Raw genomic sequence first — 19,488 nt, forward strand, 5'->3', positions numbered from 1 at the left:
CCCAAATTTGATTTACATAGAATATATGGAACAGAAACTGGCCGTTCGATCCAACCGCTCTGGTTGATTGTTTATGCTCCACCTGAACCACCTCCTACCTCTCCTCATCAAGGGGCTGGTTGAGCACAGGGCTAAATAGCTGGCTTTGAAAGCAGACCACGACAGGCCAGCAGCACGGTTCAATTCCCATACCAGCCTCTCCGAACAGGCGCCTGAATGTGGCGACTAGGGGCTTTTCATAGTAACTTAATTTCAAGCCTACTTGACAATAAGCAATTTTCATTTCATTTCATTTTCATTTCATCTGACCTTTTCAGCAGTATCTTCTGTTCCTCGCTCGCCCACTTATTTAGCTGAATTGCATCACCCCACTGAGAGTTGCTACATAGGTGCTGCGTTCTTTCTCTTCAGTGCCTCTCCCAAGTGGCTACATGGGCCTGGTTAGTGAGTGTCAGTAAATGGATTATTCAGCAAGAAGGGGCATCATACTCAGACAGGACCTTCTCCCCGTCTAGTATCAACATGCGCATTTTCAAGCAAGAATTACTGATTGGGACTGGGAACAGTGGCTGAACTTTTACCCCCACCTGGACCCAATGGACAGTTTGGAGTACCGCTCTGACTGAGATGTTCATGCCTTTGTGGCATGGCACCGTGCTGGGCATGGCAAGTTACCCTCATACTGAAAACTGAAATGTATCCTGTTCCTGCTCGTAGGAAAATGGGCAGGTGTGTGTAGTGAAGCAGTGCAACACTTCCATCGAAATGCCATGAGCGATTCTGATTTTCAGCAGCAGTTTTCATGTAAAACTGCACCCACAGCGCAGAGAGAGAGATGCCATTCAGCCCATCGAGTCTGCACCGACCCTCCAAAAGAGCACTCTACCTAGGCCCAATTCCCCGCCCTATCCCCGCAACCCCACCTAACCGTTGGACACTTTGGGGGCAATTTAGCATGGCCAATCCTCTTAACCTGCACATCTTTGCACTGTGGGAGGAAACCGGAGCACCCAGAGGAAACCCAATCAGATATGGGGAGAAAGTACAAACTCCAGACTGTCCCCCAAGGCCGGAATTGAACCCGGGTCCCAGGCACTGGAAGGCAGCTAACCACTGTTCCACAGTGCCACCCGCAATATAACAATGTGTAGGCGTGCTGTCTGCCTGCCTCTGTGCTATCTAGTTTCGGATTCAGTGAGCAGTCAGCTTGCCAAAGATGCTCTCCTGAATCAAGGCATTAAGACGGTAAACCTTCAGCACATTATGCAGTTTTGATTTTTGTCACTTCCAAATGCTTCCAGAGCTCAGTGGCACAATATTTTGGAATAATATTAGAAAGGCCACTTTCACACTAAGAAGAATATCTGAGACTTACAAATGGCCCTGGGATGACTTGAAGTTTTAAGATTGGGATCAATAGATTTTTTTTGTTAGTTGAGGTTAACAAGGGATACAAATCAAAGCTGGATAAATGGAGTCGAGGTACAGCACAACCATGAATGGTGGAATAGGCTCAAGGGACTGAACGGCTTACTCCTGGTTGCTGCATAAACCCAAACCTTCCTGTGTAAGCATTTAAATAGCTCCTGTCACAACCTCAGTACGTCTCTATTAAATACAATGTTTGAGGTATAGTCCCTGTTGCAATGTAAAAAGTCTGACAAAAAGCCAGCACAAACAGCGATGAAATAAATGATCAGATAATTTGTTTCAGTGATGTTGAATGAGGGCTAAATATTTGCCAGGATACCAGGAAGAAGACCCCTGCCCTTCTCTGAAATGATGCCATGGGATCTTTTACATCCATGTGAGAGGGCAGACGGAACGTTGGTTTATTGCCTCATCAGAAGCGCGCCACCACTGATAGTCAGTGCAGCACTTTCTAATACTGCAATACAGTGTCAGCCTCGTGGTCAAGATTCTGGGATGGGTTTTTAATCCAAGAAACCTGACACATAGGAGAATGCCCAACTGAGCCAAGCTGGCACTCAACGCCTGACGAGGTGCAGTACAAGACAGAGTGACAGAATCATCAGAGGTGACAATTCATGCCTTGATTGGATTGAATTTTGTTTATTGTCACGTGTACCGAGGTACAGTGAAAAGTATTTTTCTGCGAGCTGCTCAACAGATCATTAAGTACATGAAAGGAAAATAAAATAAAATAAATAATAGGGCAACACAAGGTACACAATGTAACTACATAAACACCAGCATCGGGTGACGCATAGAAGGGTGTAGTGTTGATCAGGTAAGTCCATAAGAGGGTCGTTTAGGAGTCTGGTAACAGCGGGGAAGAAGCTGTTTTTGAGTCTGTTTGTGCGTGTTCTCAGACTTTTGTATCTTCCGCATCTCGCTATAATCTCGGTGCAAGGTCCGTGGAAACCTCAGAGAAAGGGCAATAAGTTGAAGTATTTATGCTTGTTTCTACAAGGTTTGCACTGTAGTTTAGAGGAGATCAGGGAACTCTCGTGGATAACACGGCCCAGGGCTTTAGCAACTGGCGCGCCTAAAAGTGTCTGAGCAAAAGGTATTCTCTCTTTGGAGGTGGATAGATCTGACACTTGAAGGGTTAACATGCATGTTTATATTTTGAAAACGTCTCAGTCAGAAAATCCACGTGGAGGATATATCCTGGCCGATCTTTTTCTCTACAGTTTCAAGTGTAGCACTCCACCTTGTGGAGTTTGGGAGCAATGTGATAGAAAAGCAAACTGATAAGCACAAAGCGATATAATTTTACTCCCTTGGCGACTCACGATCCATCATTGGGCAATTAAAACATAATCTGAGCATCTTGTATCCTCAATTTTTTCTGCTATCATTCTGTCCAAAGATGGAAAAGAGGGCTGGCACTCAAAGGGTTAAGGTGCATGTTTATGTTTTGAAAATCAGCCAGTCTGAAAGTCCTCATGAAGGATGGAAGCTCAGCATCCTTTTTCTAAAAATTAATTTAGAGTACCCAATTCTTTTTTTTCCAATTAAGGGGCTATTTAGCATGGCCAATCCACCTACCCTGTACGTCATTTTGGGTTGTGGGGGTGAAACCCACGCAGGCATGGGGAGAATGTGCAAACTCTACATGGATAGCATCCTCCTTCTTCACGGTTAACATGGTCCCCACTTTCAATCGTCTGTAGAGTTTGATATTATTCTTTTGAGTCCAGATTGCTCGTCCAGTTTTTTTTATTAAGAGCTGCAGTAGTTGTAATACTGACCCCAGGACAAAGCTGATATCCGTCCAGTCCGAGGGACATGCATCAACCACTAATTTTGCCTCTCCTTCAGCCAACATTCAGACTATGCTGCAGCTCTTTACCAATATGTATCGTTCGTATAATCCAGAAACCTCCTGTGCTCCATAAGACACGGCGGTATTAGCTCTGTTGCCTCACAACACCAGGGGCCCGGGTTCAACTCCAACCTTGGGTGACTGACTGTGTGGAGTTTGTACATTCCCCTGTGCCTGCGTGGGTTTCCTCCAAATGCTCTTGATTTTTTTCCTGCAGTTCAAAGATGTGCAGATTTGGTGGATTGGCCGAGTTGAATTGCCCCTTTGTGTCCAAGAAGGTTAGATGGCATTACTGGGTTATAGGGTGTGGGCGTGGGCCTGGCTAGGGTACTCTTTCAGTGGGTCGGTGCAGGCTCGATGGGCTGAATTGCCTCTTTTTGCACTGTAGTGATTCTGTGATTTAATGATTATTCCATGGGCATCAATTCCAGCATTCGCACCCATCCTTTTCCTTCAGCTGCCTGAGATTTTGTGCAGTCAGCAGGAGTACATGCCCAGTACATGCCTGCCAGCCAGGAAATCCATCTGCCTGCTTCCAGCGACAAGGGGACGCCCAGGGCTCTACCCACTCTGCCTCGCCCATGAGAATATTATCCTGGTGGACTGGCGTCCAGCAGTAAATTAGTAAGAGACTTGAATCTCTGCCTCCGTAGAGCCATTTGCCTTGCTCCTTACTGAACCAATGGGGTACCCCTGGATCGTTGAGGACTTGGCATAACTGGGATGATTTATTTTCTCCGACTCTGCTGGATTTACAACAGAGGTGCAGCTAATCCCAGAAGAAATTCGGGCCAAATATCACTGTCCCTACTTCATTAGCGAATTCCAGTGTTCCTTCAAAGAACGGTCATAAAGTTTGTCAGGCTCAAATTACCTTTTTATAAATCCAACTGTCTGTTCTTAATTGAGCCTAGTCAATCACAGTGAACAGTAAATTTATTCTGTATTGTGGCCTCTGGCAGCTTACCCACTACTGAATTTCGGCTCACTGACCTACACTTTTTCCCTTTCACCCACTGTGTAAAGGTTTTTGAAAGATTATGGCAGAACCTCGGCTATTTTCTCTTTGCGTTCCATGGCATTCTTTGACACGTTGTCAGAACCTATTTTTTCCAGTTTAGCTTCAACTTTTCATTCAGCAATGTTCCTGATCTGGCAGTTCTATCTGAATGGCAAACCTTGTCCCCTTGTGCCCTTTTATCCCCATCACCACACTCTACAGTGAAAACCCAGGCAAAGGACTCCTCTAGTAACACCCACATTCCTTCATCCACTATAAAATTTCCTTTTTCCTCCCTAATTGCCCCATTATTCATTTACTTTTACATCTCCAATCATTGCTCCCCTTTCTTCAGTTATTCTTTCAAACTCCGTGTTTTATAAATTCCTTTACTATTTCCAATAATGTTATTTATTGTCAGTATTTTTTCCTACCCTTCTTTGTCTTCCTACTAATTTATGCTTCTAAATGTTCTGTTCTTGGTTTGAGGTTTATTTCCCCCTCCATATCACTAGCCCCATACCTGCCATTTGGACCTTTATAAATTTTTAAATTCTGTATTGTGCTTTCACCTCTGGTGGGAATGGGCTGGTGGGAATAGGTTGTACCATAGTTGTCTTCTCTTTGAAGATTTCCTATTGGCTCTTACTCCCAATTTTTATTTTCTATTTATTTGGGCCCATTCCTTTTTCTCTGTTTCTGGCGATGTGAGCGACACTAGGCAAGGCCAGACCTATTGGCCATCCTTGAGAAGTTGACAGTGGGCCATTACCGTGAACCGTTACGGTCCTTGTGATGATGAATAGAATCCGTCTAAATTGACATTGGCATTATCTTTTTCTCTCTTTTCATTTTGAACCTCCTCCTTCAGATGGCATGACCTAAGAGGGCATTAGCAACCATGGACTTCCATTGGATTGGTCCATGATTATGCTCGGCAAAGTACTTCAGTGGTTTGCCATTGCCTTTTACAGTATGGCTGATCAGGAATCTCTCACACTCTTACTGCATACCTTCAGACATACTGGGAGCATCTACAGGTTGATAATCAACCTGCATAGCCAAGTTATGAACATATCTTCCATGGTCATCAAGTCCTGAAGTGGGGCTTGACCCTGGAACTTCTTTTTTTTAAAATAATTTTTATTAAAATTTTCACATTTTCACAAAAAAGAAAACAGGAACAGAAAATTCTTAAGAACAAAAAGAACAAACCCCCCCCCCCAAATATATACAAAAGAGAAAAAATAAATAAACGCCCGTCGTTGGCAAAGATTCAACGACCCTGGAACTTCTGGTCTAGAGGTAGGGACGCTAGCAGTGCACCACAAACCTAATATCAAACCTAATTACCTGATGAAAATGAAAATCGCTTATTGTCACGAGTAGGCTTCAATGAAGTTACTGTGAAAAGCCCCTTTGGTCACTGTTCTTAGTTCTTTCCCTTCCCTTATATCACCACTTGCTGCACTTCATTTCCTAAATGTTCCCCGAGTCTTTGGGGGCTAAAGAAGATGTTTTGCGCATAAAGGTGGAGGTGGACTGCAAATTAATACAGGAAGAATGGTTGTATAATTGGCAAATGAGCTTCAATACAGATAAGTGCAAAGCACAGCATTCTGGCAGGAAAAAGAATTGGACTACATTCTGCTTTGGAGTAAGTGTTTAAATGAGCTAGGAACCAGTGACACAAATCATTAACAGCAGTGACACAGGTTATCAGGCCATAAAAAAAACGCAAACAAAGCACTGGGGTTAATTTTTAGCAGGATAACAGGAATAGGTCAGTTCTCCAAGTTATAGAAAGTAAATAGAGGCACTGGAGAAGGTTACGTAAAAGATTAATAAGAATGTTACCAGAAGTGAGAGGTTTTACCTGCCAGAAAGATTAAATAAATTGGGATTCCTTTCTCGAGAACGCATGACGTGATAAGAGGTCTTCAAAATTATGACATCTTGATTCATAAGGAGTAGAGCAATTTTATAATGCCTTACATAACAGTAGCATGTCCCAAAACATTTCACTGCCAATTAAGCTGTTTTGAAGTGTTGGACTGGAGGAAACACGGCAGCCAATTTGCACAAAGCGAGACGCCACAACAATGCGATAATGGCCAAATAATCAATTTTAGTGATGATGGCTGAGGGATGGGATGATTATATATGCATTTTTAATATGTATTTTAATATATATATATATAATCCTGATTGGCGAGAATACTGACTGATCTAGTAGTGCCATAGTTCTGTGCCCGCCTGAGAGAGTTAAGTGTAGCCTCGGTTCAATGTCTCGTCTGAAAGTCGACTCCTCCAACACAGCAGTACTGCACTGGAGTTATATGCCCAACTCTCTAGAGTGGGCTTGAATTGGCAACTTTCTGATGCAGAGGTGAGGGTGTGTGTTTTGATTTGATGTAACACATGTATTTCTGGTGCCTTCTGTTTAAAATAAAATACTAATAATGAAGCATATATTAGAACTTCACCCATTGAGCTAGCCTGGCCATGTTCAGCACTAATACACAAGCACAAGCCAGTGTCAACTTTATGTCACAGTGATAGCAATGTTGCCTCTGTGTGAAGGATCATGAACAACTGGCTTGTAATGCAGAACAAGGCCAGCAGGGCGGGTTCAATTCCCGTACCGGACTCCCCGAACAGGCACCGGAATGTGGTGACTAGGGGCTTTTCACAGTAACTTCATTGAAGCCTACTTGTGACGATAAGCGATTGTTATTATTATAAGTCCCAATTCTGAGCACAGAGTCTAAGCCGACAGTTCAGTGCACAGCCGAAAGTGTCACCATTTGGATGTGGTGCTAAACCGAGGCCTTGTCTGTCTGTTCAGGAGGTCACCGTTTAAAAATAAGGGGTCGTCTATTTAAGAGGGAGATGAGGAGAAAGTTTTTCTCTCAGCGAGAGTTGGGCCTTTGGGTCTCCCTTCCTCAAAGGTGATGGAAACAGGGCAGCACAATGGCTAGCACTGCTGCCTCACGGCACCAAGGGCCCAGGTCGGATCCCAGCCCCGAGTCACTGTCAGTGGGGAGTTTGCACATTCTCCCTGTGTCTGCGTGGGTCTCACCACCACAACCCAAAGATGTGCAGCTAGGTGGATTGGCCACGCTAAACTGCCCCTTAATTGGAATTTGTTTTTAAAAAGTGGTGGAAGAAGAGGCTTTGAATATTTTTAAGGCTGAGGTAGATTAAAAGGGGGTGAAAGATTATCGGGATAGGCAGCAATTTGGGGTTGAAGTTACAATCAGGTTTTCCATGATCTTATTGAATGGTGGAGCAAGCTCGAGGGGCCGAGTGGCCTGCTCCTGCTCTCTGTGCGGCATGCTGGCACAGTGGGCAGCACGGCGGCACAGTCGTTAGCACTGTTGCCTCGCAGCGCCATGGACCTGGGTTTGATTCTGACATTGGGTGACTGTCTCTGTGTTTGAAGAGCAAGGTTTTATTCCAGTGTCTGGCCAACACTCATCTGTAAGCAAAACAACCGAAAACATGTTTATCGCATTACTGTGGGACCTTCCTGCCTGCAAGTTGACTGCTGCTTTCTCCCACGTGACGACAGCTACCACACTTCAAAAGGAATGACTTGGCTTCAAAGCATTTGGGACCCCCCCCGAGGACATAAAAGGTGCTCAATAAATGCCATTTCTTTCTTCCCTTCACAGTTAAATGGCTCTCAACAGCCATTAACAGTTGAGCTGCAGGAATTGAATTGCTAGTCATTGCGAATTATATTGAACATTACAGTCGTTTCTCTCAACACCTGTCTGTCCATTGGATGCTTTGAGAGGGGTTATATGGCTGATGCTGGATTGGGGTGCGGGGATGAGAAGCTGAGGGGCTAAAATTGATATATTCTGCAAAGCTGGCACACATTATTGGAAGCTTATCAGCAATAAGTTAAAACGTATGCCTTATCTTGTGTTTCTGAGAGCTGTTGCCATGCCTTTCAATTAAAGGGTTTCTGGTTGTACTTTGCAGGTCATCATCAAACAGGAACCAGGAGAAGCAGTGGGCCAGCAGTCGGGGGTCACAGCCATGTCCACACAGCAGGCTGTGCAGCAGTTTGTGACTGTGAAAGGTGGCCAAGTGATTGCCGTCTCCCCCCAGAAACACAGCAGTGGACTTGGGGCGGGAGCCACTCAGACAAAGGTAGAGTATTTTGGATGTCACTTTTTATGGATCAGCAACGAGCAGGCCTGATGGGTAGTGAAAGCGCGCTGCCACGTTATCGCAGAGCGGGTGATAGATGCCATCACTGATACTGTGCGCACTTTGGAATCCTGTACTTAGAGGCTGTTTCCCTGTTGATGTTGCACATCAGGTGTCCTGCGCTGAGCTCACAGGAATATTTTACACCACAGAAGGAATACCTGTAAAGAGGTACAATTCCAAAACAAGGCCCACATGTGGATCAGTATGCAGCCTTAAGACAGGCTGGTGCTTTGATTGCTAAAAGACCCTCTTTTTAATGACCGATGTACACACACTGTATTTTTTCAAAGATAAAATTAGCTAGGATTCCTGTTCCTGAGCACTATCCAGTGATCTCCCTGGCTGAAAAATGCACACACATGGACAACGGGTGAGGATTGAATCAGGCTCTGCTTATGGTGACCGTTGTGGTCTGCTAACTTGCCGAAGCTCACTGTCAGCTTATACTTTAAAAATGGCCACTTCTGGGCAAGGGACTAGAGCAGTGATGGGCAACCTAGGCTAGTGAGGCTGCAAAATTGAAATTGGGCATGTCTACAAACCATGACCTCATGAATAAGAATAAATACACTTAATGCGTGCCATAAATTTCATAATGAGTTACAGAAAATGCTTAATCATTTGTATATTAATAGAACTGTCATCAACTTCAAATGGTAAAAACAAAATAAAAATTTACACTTTGGACACGGGGAGTGCACGGCTCTCAGTCAATGTTGTGTGCAATCAGCACAAACCCACTTCACTTTACCTGTGGATCACTTCAGTCAAACTGTATCCCAAACAAGAGTCAGTCTGCAGGAGAGAAGCAAGGGCAGCAAAGGTTCCATCTGATCACCTTGTACCATTCCTCTCATTTTCTATAAATGGTGCAGATCCTTCGAACCGCCGTTGAATCTCCACCAAATTCTCGATCTTCCGGGAAAGGCAGAAAAAAGCAGGAACATTAAATCCCAAGACCGATTTGGGGAGAAATCGGGGAAGTTCTTTCTCCCACCACAAGAGCGATCCAAGCACAATAATCCAAGCTAGCCCTCAAACCTACGTCAACAACTTGAAGTGTCTTCCACTCTCAGGAACTCCCCAGCTCTCTCTTAGAAAGACACGTAATCTGATTGAAAAGTCAACAACCCTGCGATTAGTAATGCTCCCCATTTCTAACTTAACCTTTTGCTTTCTCATTTCATACAGATGACCTCTGGCAGTCCCATCCCTATTTTATTTCAAGTAAGCTATCCAGCGGGTTCAATTGGTTTAGTAACACTGCACTATTTGCTTGCCCACAGGTTGTTGGGATTCCGGTAGGTTCAACCTTGCAGCCGGTGGTGAAGCAGGCAGTGGCACTCAGTGGCGGGCAGATAATTGTTGCCAAACCAGGCACTACCGTTGCCCGGGCCATCGGACAGAAGCAGATTGTGGCTCAAGGGGTGGCGAAGGCTGTGGTGAGCGGAGCGAGCGGAACCATCGTTGCTCAGTCTATGCAGGCGGTCACCAAGGCTCAGAATTCGTCCACTGTCCAAAAATCAAGCTCCCAAGGCTCAGGTAGGGAGAGATGCTCGTCTCTGCTTCTGAAACAACTGCGCTCTTTCTGATTGAGTGGCCGTGACATTCACGGGGATGACCGCTGCTGCCGTGAGTGCCCCTTGTTGGTGAACCTGTTGGACTAGGAACCAGGATTGTGTCCAGTGGCTGTTGGACATTGGCTGTGCTTTCTGCCACTTGAGTTGTGCTGGTTTAGGATATCTCTGTGGTTTGTGGTGAAACTACAAAGAATTCTATCTCCACACATAGTTTTTTTTAAAAAGCACTGAGCAAGACTATGAGGTATCAGTTTGACGTTGGGAGATATAGGCCAAATCAATTCAGCTGACCATTTTATATCTTCCCAATTTTCAAGTCAATTGAATTAAAATTCAGGTAGGGTGTATAGCAGGTGGATGATTGAATATTGCTTGGTTTTCATGCTAACCTAAAGTCATAATAGCCTCCCTGAGTGCCGTATCTACCATGTTTCACAGCTCAGTCTGCAGGATACTGTTTGCACTTGATCCCGACAAAAACCCTTTCAAAATAATAATAATAATCACTTATTGTCACAAGTAGCCTTCAATGAAGTTCCTGTGAAAAGCCCCTAGTCGTCACGTTCTGGCACCTGTTCGGGGAGGCTGGTACGGGAATTGAACCCGCGCTGCTGGTGTTCTGCATTACAAGCCAGCTGTTTAGCCCACGGGTGCTAAACTGGAAAATGAAGGCTGGACTCTGATTGAGAGAGCCCAGCTATGGTTTGCATCTGCTAAGTTTCTGTGTTTGGACCAGTAACCATTTTGTACAGGTTGGAATGCGGAAAAATAATTGTCACTATTAAAGTTTTCAGTTCTAACTACCCTGACAGAAGGAGAGGCCTTCAAAAAAAGGAGCAACTCACCACAGACGGACCTTATTTAAATAACACCAGCGACAGCTGTTCCATCCAGTGCTGGCAGAAGAAATATTAGACAGGGAAGGGCAACATATTGCAGGACTATGGGGCACAATTGGGGGAAGAAGGACTAATAAGATAGATCTTACAGAACCACACAGGCCTGATGGACTGAATGAGCCTCTTCTGTGCTGTATAATTCTATGTTATTGAGGATAAACATTTTTTTTAAATTTGCTACCGGGCCAGAGAGCTATCGGCCTTGTTCTGCTGTGGTAATTTGAGCTCCACAGCACCACCTCTCCACATTCCCATGCACCTTCCAAGCCTCCTGAAGTAAATCACTGTGACCCTCAAAACAAAATCAGCGCACTCCAGTGGTGGTCAGAATCCTACAGCCCCTGGTGCTTTGGCAGGAGCTGCCTGACTAATGTCTCCAAGTGCTATACTCTAGAGCAGGAGTTCTCAACCTTTTTTAACCCATGGACCCCTTTTCCTCTTAATTTTTTTTTGTGGACCCCCATAGCCATTCCACAGAAGAAAAAGCTTCTTATATGCGTGGTAAACTAATCCTAAAGTCCATCTACCTTACCGTGAGGGTTGGAAATGGATTAGCAGTATTTTCGTACGTTGCCAAACTTATTCTAATATGAAAAGTAATGAAAAAAACTTTTTACTGACTAAATTGAATTAAATTACTCTGAAAATAACCAATTCATATCAAATATACACAGTTTCTAGTGATTACTGTGTTAAATCATTCATTAAACTTGTCAAGGAGAAACGTGGCATAAGCGTCAGGTCAACCGTGGGTATTTAATAAGCTGCTCCTGTCATTAAAGGTCCTCCGGGCTGTTCCTAGGGGACAATAGCCCGGGCAATCTTCAACAACATTAAAGCACAATAAACCCATTTGTCATCAACCGGTATGGATTTTTTTTTCTCAGAATACAGTACCACAAAAATAAACACAGCAAATTTTTGGTTCTGAGCCCCTTCAGCCCTCAAGGTAAATTAGATAGATTATAATCTCTCTTTGACCTTTGTCAGTGAGAGAGAGAGAAAGGTGAATATTCATCATGAAAACAAACATTTTTTTCTTCTACTTGATTCTCAGTAATAACAATTGTTCTGAAGTAGAATTGCTCTATGGACCACTAAAATATCACCGTGGACCCCCAATTCGGTATTTTTTTTGTGTGGACCCCCAGTAATGTTACATGGACCCCCAGGGTCCATGTGGACCCCGGTTGAGAACCACTGCTCTAGAGAGAGGGACATATCTGAAAAGGCCTTTAGTGGTTTTTCTGTGAAGCATCTGTTAATTACACATGAGATTAGCTGCTGTGCACTGATGTTTCAGTTTCATGTATATCAGTGCTGAAAGTTTAGATTTAGTTCAGTTCTCTTAGGCTATTTGCGGGTTCTGTTTGAGTCAATCTGACTTAAGTGGGAAGATTTAACAGAGCAGATAATCCTAAAGTGAAAATCATATCTAGGTCACGTCAGGACATATCTAGGTGGTAGAGTTTGTGGGTTCGGAAGGTGCAGTCAAAGGAGTCTTCGCAGGTTCCGCAGTCCATCCTGTTGACACACTGTTGCAGTGTGTCAAAAGGCAGCACAGTAGCATAGTGGTTAGCACAATTGCTTCACAGCTCCTGGGTCCCAGGTTCGATTCCCGGCTTGGGTCACTGTCTGGGCGAAGTCTGCACGTTCTCCTCATGTGTACGTTTCCCCCAGTTTCCTCCCGCAGTCCAAAGATGTGGTTAGGTGGATTGGCCATGCTAAATTGCCCTTAGTGTCCAAAATTGCCCTTGGTGTTGGGTGGGGTTACTGGGGGTTGTGGGGATAGGGTGGAGGTGTCGGCTTGGGTGAGGTGCTCTTTCCAAGAGCCGGTGCTGACTTGGTGGGCCGAATGGCCTCCTTCTGCACTGTAACTTCTATGATTCTATGTTGCGCTGGTGATGGAGGGAATTAATTTTTAAGCTAATGTTGTGGATAGAGTGCTGATCAAGAGGGCAGATTTGTCCTGGATGGTATTGTTTTTCTTGAGTGTTGTTATCACACCCCTGACTTGTACCTTGTAGATGGTGGTCAGGCTTTGAGGGGAGAGTTACTCGGCATAGAATTCCCAGCTTCTGACCTGCTCTTGTATCCACAATATTTATATGACTGGTCCAGTTCAGTTTCTGCTCAGTGGTAACCACAAGCTATTGATGGTGGAGTATTCATCAAGGTTAATCTGTGGAACTTCAAGGAGAACTGGTTGGATTCTGTCTTGTTGGTGATGGCGTTGCCTGGCACTTGTCTTCCATGAATGTTACTTGCCACTCCAGTTCAAGCCTGATCGTTGCCCAGGACCCACTGAATGCACGGCTGCTTCTGAATCTGAGGAGTTGCAAATGGTGTTGAACATCGTGCAGTCAACAAGAGAACGTCTTGACTTCTGAGCTTGTAATGGAGGTAAGTCATTGAAGATGGTCCGACCTAGGACATGACCCTGAGGAACTCCTGAAACGATGTCCTGGGACTGAGATGGCTGGCTGCAGGAACTGAGGTTATTCTCCTTTGACAAGAGAAATTTGAGAACAGACTTGATAAAAGTATTCAAAATGACAAGGGGTCTGCACAATGGATAGGAAAGAATGTAGAAGGATCGAGAACCAGAGGACACTGATCCGAGGAGATTGACAAAAGAAGCAATAGCGACACAAGGAAAATACTTAATTTATTATGCAGGGTGTGGCTCGGACCTGGGGTGCCCTGCCTGTAAGGGTGATGGAGGCAGATTCAATCATGGCTTTCAACAGCAATTTGGATCATTATCTGAAGAGGAAAATTTGCAGGACTATGGGGAAAAGGCAGGAGAGTGCCGCAAGGTGAATATCTCTTTCAGAGAGCCAGCACAGACACAATGGGCCAAATGGCCCCTTTCTGTGCTGTGACCAGCCTATTATTCTATAACCACAGCCATCTTCCTTTGTACTGCTAGGTTCGGCTCCAAACAGTGGAAGATTTTTCCCTTAATTCTACTGCTCCCGATGGTGGAAGGTGATTCAGCTGTGGTTTTCAGAAGGGAATTGACTGTTTATCTGAAGATTTAAGATTTGTCGGGCTGCAGGATAAAGGAGGGGGCTTGGGACTAGCTGAGTTCTCGCAAAGAGCTGGCACAGATATCACTGGCTGAATGGCCTCCTTCAGCGCCGTAATCGTTCTTTGTTTCGACGATAAGCTTCATAATAATCATAGAATTTACAGTGCAGAAGGAGGCCATTCAGCCCACCGTCTGCACCGGCCCTTGGAAAGAGCACCCTATCTAAGCCCACACATCCACCCTATCCCAGTAACCCCACTTAACCTTTTTCGACACTAAGGCAATTTAGCATGGCCAATCCACCTAACTACACATCTTTGGACTGTGGGAGGAAACCGGAGCACCTGGAGGAAACCCACGCAGACACGGGGAGAACGTGCAGACTTTGCAGAGACAGTGACCCAAGCCGGGAATTGAACCTGGGACCCTGGAGCTGTGAAGCAACTGCTAACCACTGTGATACCATGCCGCCCATCAATTTTGCAAGTGTTTCTCGATTGTCCATGTTTACACCATGAGATTTGGAGCCATGGTATTGGTGGAACCCAAACTAAGAATTGGTGAGTAACTGCTTGATAGCACTCCCAATGGCACTTGTTGATGGTTGGCAATAATCCGGATTCATTGTCCAGATTGAATTTGTCCTGCTTTTTATTGACAAGACCGTTTCTCACATTCTCGCACTGTACTCAAACAGCTTGGCTCAGGGCACGGGCAGTTCTGGAGAATACAGTACTACAAAGCTTTTGCTTTGTTCAGTACGTTCAGCCATTTCTTCATGTCGCATGAACAGAATCAAATTAGCTGAAGGCTGGTATCTGTGCTGCTGGGAACCTCAGGGAGATGGATCATTTACTAAACATTTCAGGCTGAAGATGCTGGTAAATGCTCCAGCTTCAGCAATGTGCTGTGCATCCCATCATTTAGGATAGGGATATTTATGGAGCCACCTCCTCTGGTTAGTTGTTTAATTGTCCATCACCATTCAGGACTGGATGTGGCAGGACTGCAGAGCTTTGATTTGACCCATTGGCCGGGAGATTGCAAAATCTGCCTATTGCCTGTTGCTTCTAGTGTTTAGCATTCAAGTAGTCCTGTGTTTGTAGTTTCAGCAAGTTAGTATTTCATTTTTAGGCAGGCCTGGTTCTGCTCTTGACATGTTCTCTTATACTTCTTATTGAATCAGGATTGTTCACCTGGCTTGTTGGTAATTGTAGAGTGAAGGATGTGCTGGGCCATGAGGCTACAGATTCTGCTTGTATACAATTTTGCAGCTGCTGATGCCCCATAACCCCTCAAGGCTACCTAATTTTGAGCTGCTGGATCTAGTCTGAATCTAGACCATTTAGCACAGTGATGGTGCCATACAACATGATGGAGGGTATCCTCAAAGTGAAGATGGGACTTTATCTCCACAAGGACTGTGCTGTCGTCATTCCTTCCAACGCTGTCATGGGCAGATGCATCTGCAACAGGCATATTGATAAGAACAAGATCAAGTAGGTTTCTCCCTCATGATGGATCTCTGACCATCTGGTGCATCCCAGTCTGACAGATATGGCCTTCAGGGCTTGGTCAGTCATGGTGCTACTGAGCCTCTCTTGGTGATGGAATTTAAATTCCGCCCCAGAGTACATTCTATGCCCTTGTTGTCCTTGGTGTTTCTTCCAGCTGCTGTGATGGACGCACCGCGCACACGCGTCACCCACACACCACCTGGGGGGAAGGTGGGGGGGGGGGGGGGGGGGGGGCGCTGTGTCCTCTGAAGCTGTATTTAAATTACTGCTGTTTTAATTTGTATTCTTGTAAACCAATGTCAGTCAGCTGATTATGTTGTCTTATCGGGAGAGCTGTAGAGCCAGCATTTGCAATGAGATGATATTGGAACAGCCCTCAAGTCGTTTTTCCGAGGGCTTGGTCAATATTTTCTCAGTTCTGTTATAGTGCAGAAACACAGTTGGTGAAGAATGTTACTGGAGCCAATCTTTACTCAGCCTTACGTTTATTTGCATAATGTAACATACATGCATTTACCTCCTAAGTGAATCACACATAGTTTCATTCAGTTATTTCTTTAATATGTGCTCAATTAATACCCTCTACCTCTATCTAATTAAATGCAATTGATATGTAATTAACAAATTCCTCAAGGATGCTGTGATCATGTCAATGATTCAGCATTAAGGAGGTGAAGGAAGGAAATCGGCTTCCGCCCAGCAAACGGTGGCCCCTGCTAAAGTGTGCCCAGGCCCCTATGGGCTGAGCACAGGGTCAGGTTGGCTATGATGTGCCTGCTTCCATTTTCAGGCATTGTTCACAAAGAGTGACCATTTAGGGGAGTTAAGCCCAGGCATGGTCAGACAAGATTTTTTTTATTCGGCAGCTCAGAACCTTCAGGAAGAATGGTCAGAGAAACCCATACATTTGACAGATTGTCTGTCTACAGACTTATCCTCTTCTACCCTTCACTCTTGAATGCCTTGATTTATGTTCGGCATGGACCCATGGGCCCTGGCATCTCAGTAACATGCTTATTGTTTGTATAAGAGTGATGGAGACTGTTCAACCACAGGAGGCATCACACATTTCTCTATTTAGTTGTTTTATCACTCTCCCTCACTCATGCACTCACACACAATACTGGAAACCAATAAAAATAGGAAATGTTGGAAAAGCTCAGCAGGTCTGGTAGTATATGTGGAGAGAGAAACAGAGTTAATGTTTCAAGCCCAATATTACTCTTCTTCAGAATTGAAGAGAGGTAGCAAGTTGAAGGGGTATATGGTGTTGAAAAAAGGGTGGAGGGAGCATGTTCAGGTGGAGAAAAAGAGAGGACCAAGCATAGGTTAGAGGGCGGAGGAGATTAAATGTCAGATGTCACGCGACAAAGGGAGTGGTAATTGTAGTATTAAAGACACAAAGCATTTGTTCAGATGAATAACAGGATAAAGGTCAGTGGTGTCTGAAAGCAAACACATGAGAATAACATAATGATCTTTATTATTGTCACAAATAGGCTTACATTAACACTGCAATGAGGTTACTGTAAAACGCCCCTAGTTGCCACACTCCGGTACCTGTTCAGGTACACGGAGGGAGAATTTAGAATGTCCAATTCACCTAACAAGCGCATGCAGACTCCACACAGACAGTGACCCAACCGGAAATCAAACCTGAGACCCTGGCGCTGTGAAACAACTGTGCTATCCACTGTGCTGTCCATTTAGGGGAGTTAACATTTAGGCCATTTAGGGGGGTTCTGCCAGACTGGCACTGGGGGGAAATTATTCAATGTGGAGGATGGAGTTCATGATCTGAAATGGTTGAACTCAATATTGAGTCCGGGAGGCTGTCAAGTGCCAGATCGGAAGATGACGTGCTGTTCCTCAAGTTTCCATTGGGGTTGGACCATTGCAGCAGTGAACATGAGAGCCAGATGGTTAATTGAAATGGCGAGCGACCGGGATGTCGGAGTCATACTTGCGGACTGAACGGAGGTGTTCTGCAAAGTGGTCACCCAGTCTGCATTTGGTCACCCCAGTGCTGAGGAGCCACATTGTGAGCAGTGAACAGAGTTGGCTAAATTGAAAGAAGTACGAGTAAATTGCAGCTTCACCTGGAGGGAGTGTTTGGGGCCTTAGATGGTGATGGGGCAGTGGGTAAAGAGCAGGTGTCGCACCTCTTGCGATTGTATGGGAAAGTACCATGGAAAGGAGAAGAGGTTTTGGGGGGAATAGAGGAGTTGACCAGAGTGTCACAGAGGAAATGATCCCTTCAAAATGCTGACAGCGGAGGGGAAAACAATTTTATTTTACTGGAAAAGAATAAGGTATAGGAACCACACCTGATTACTCCCTCCCTAACAGAAAGGTCAGAGAGGCTGGCTCACTGGGGCTGGTTTAGCTCACTCAGCTAAATCGCTGGCTTTTAAAGCAGGCCAGCAGCACGGTTCGATTCCCGTACCAGCCTCCCCGGACAGGCGCCGGAATGTGGCGTCTAGGGGCTTTTCACAGTAACTTCATTGAAGCCTACTTGTGACAATAAGCGATTTTCATTTTCATATAGACCTCCCTCCACACCACCTACCGATGCCCTGGATGAGGTCAGTTAACCTGGGTTGAATCTTGGTCCATCTGTATTGTATCGCTCATTAGCCCATCGAATCAATGCTGAAGGGGTGGAGTTGGGCAAAGTCCTCTGAAATCACTGACATGTAATCTGCGATCAATCACCAGAAACAAGGTTATGTTCAGGATGTATTACATAGAGATCTGCTCATCCCTGGGGATAATTCCATTCCAGGGCTGGGACTAACGAGGCCTAGTTTGGTATCACACTGGAGCCATTGAATTGGGTTCTGTTTCGAATGTTTCTGATTTCTGCCTTTTTAAATTCCACTTGAAGGTGGCCTTATTCGCAAGGGAAGCCTTTCTGAATCCCCGCGTGTTTCTGAATCCCTGCAAGAAATCTACTAGCCTCAGCCGGAAGGTGATTATATAGGAGTATTGTTCAAAGATATAAAGGGTTAATCTTACCGAGCTCTCTCGGTGCAAATGGGTGTCAAATTACTTCTCAAATAATTGACTCAGGAGTTTGGCGTAACCACACGTACAGACATCATCACTTACATCATTGACAGGAGGAATCCTAATTTTAGACAACACCTCCATGCCTCATGTCAGCAAACTGAACACGAAAGAGCAGTGAAGAATTGTCACGAATACCATTAAAAATAATGGTTTGGTTGCTGTCGGCTGAACTGAGTATGTTTCTGGTATAATTTGTTCTTCCTCTTGCGTTGGCATGCTTTCCTTTTTGTTGCAGCATCAGAGGGTGTGCAGACTGATGAGAGTCTTTGCCTCTGGGCAGCAGTTTACTGGTATTATCTCGTTAACACAGTGACGTCACGAGTATGCCTTTTATTAGCAGAGTATCTTATCTTTAATTTAAAAACAAATTCAAAGAGAACATCGTTTGGCTTCAAGGCATTGAAATTGTGGTTCATGTACACAGCAGCTATCTGCTCCTAATCCTTTGAGAGTTTAGTGCTACTGTTGAATAATTAACCCTGTATAATTAATTCCCTAAATAATCTGAAAAAGTACTGTCCGTGTTCTCAATAAATAAAATCTGATTTCTAAAATGAAGTAATTTTTTTTCTGCCAAAAGCTTAGTCCAAGAACTCAGTTTTAAGGTGCATCTTAAAGGAGAAGAGAGAGGTGGAGAGATCGATGAAAAGATTTCCAGAACTAGGTTATAGTTGAAGGTACAGCCACCATGGTATTAATATTGGGGATACGCAAGAGGCCTGAATTGGAAGAGCGCAGAGATTTCAATGCTGTACATAGTTGCTGTGACTGGGAGGCACGGTAGCACAGTGGTTAGCACCAGGTTCAATTCCTGCTTGGGTCACACCTGTCTGCGGAGTCTGTATGTTCTCCCCGTGTCTGTGTGGG

The 19,488-nt window shown here is 44.7% G+C and overlaps 1 protein-coding gene across 1 annotated transcript in view; it reads left to right on the forward strand.

Annotated features, from left to right (window-relative positions):
- Positions 1–19,488, forward strand: part of yeats2 (YEATS domain containing 2) — a 189,478-nt gene that overhangs the window by 90,810 nt on the left and 79,180 nt on the right. The window contains 2 exon segments of the mRNA XM_038815545.1: positions 8,286–8,456; positions 9,806–10,061. Of these exon segments, the coding sequence (XP_038671473.1) occupies positions 8,286–8,456; positions 9,806–10,061 (427 nt within the window).

The sequence above is a fragment of the Scyliorhinus canicula genome, chromosome 13, assembly GCF_902713615.1.
Source record: "Scyliorhinus canicula chromosome 13, sScyCan1.1, whole genome shotgun sequence".
NCBI classification, from domain to species: domain Eukaryota; kingdom Metazoa; phylum Chordata; class Chondrichthyes; order Carcharhiniformes; family Scyliorhinidae; genus Scyliorhinus; species Scyliorhinus canicula.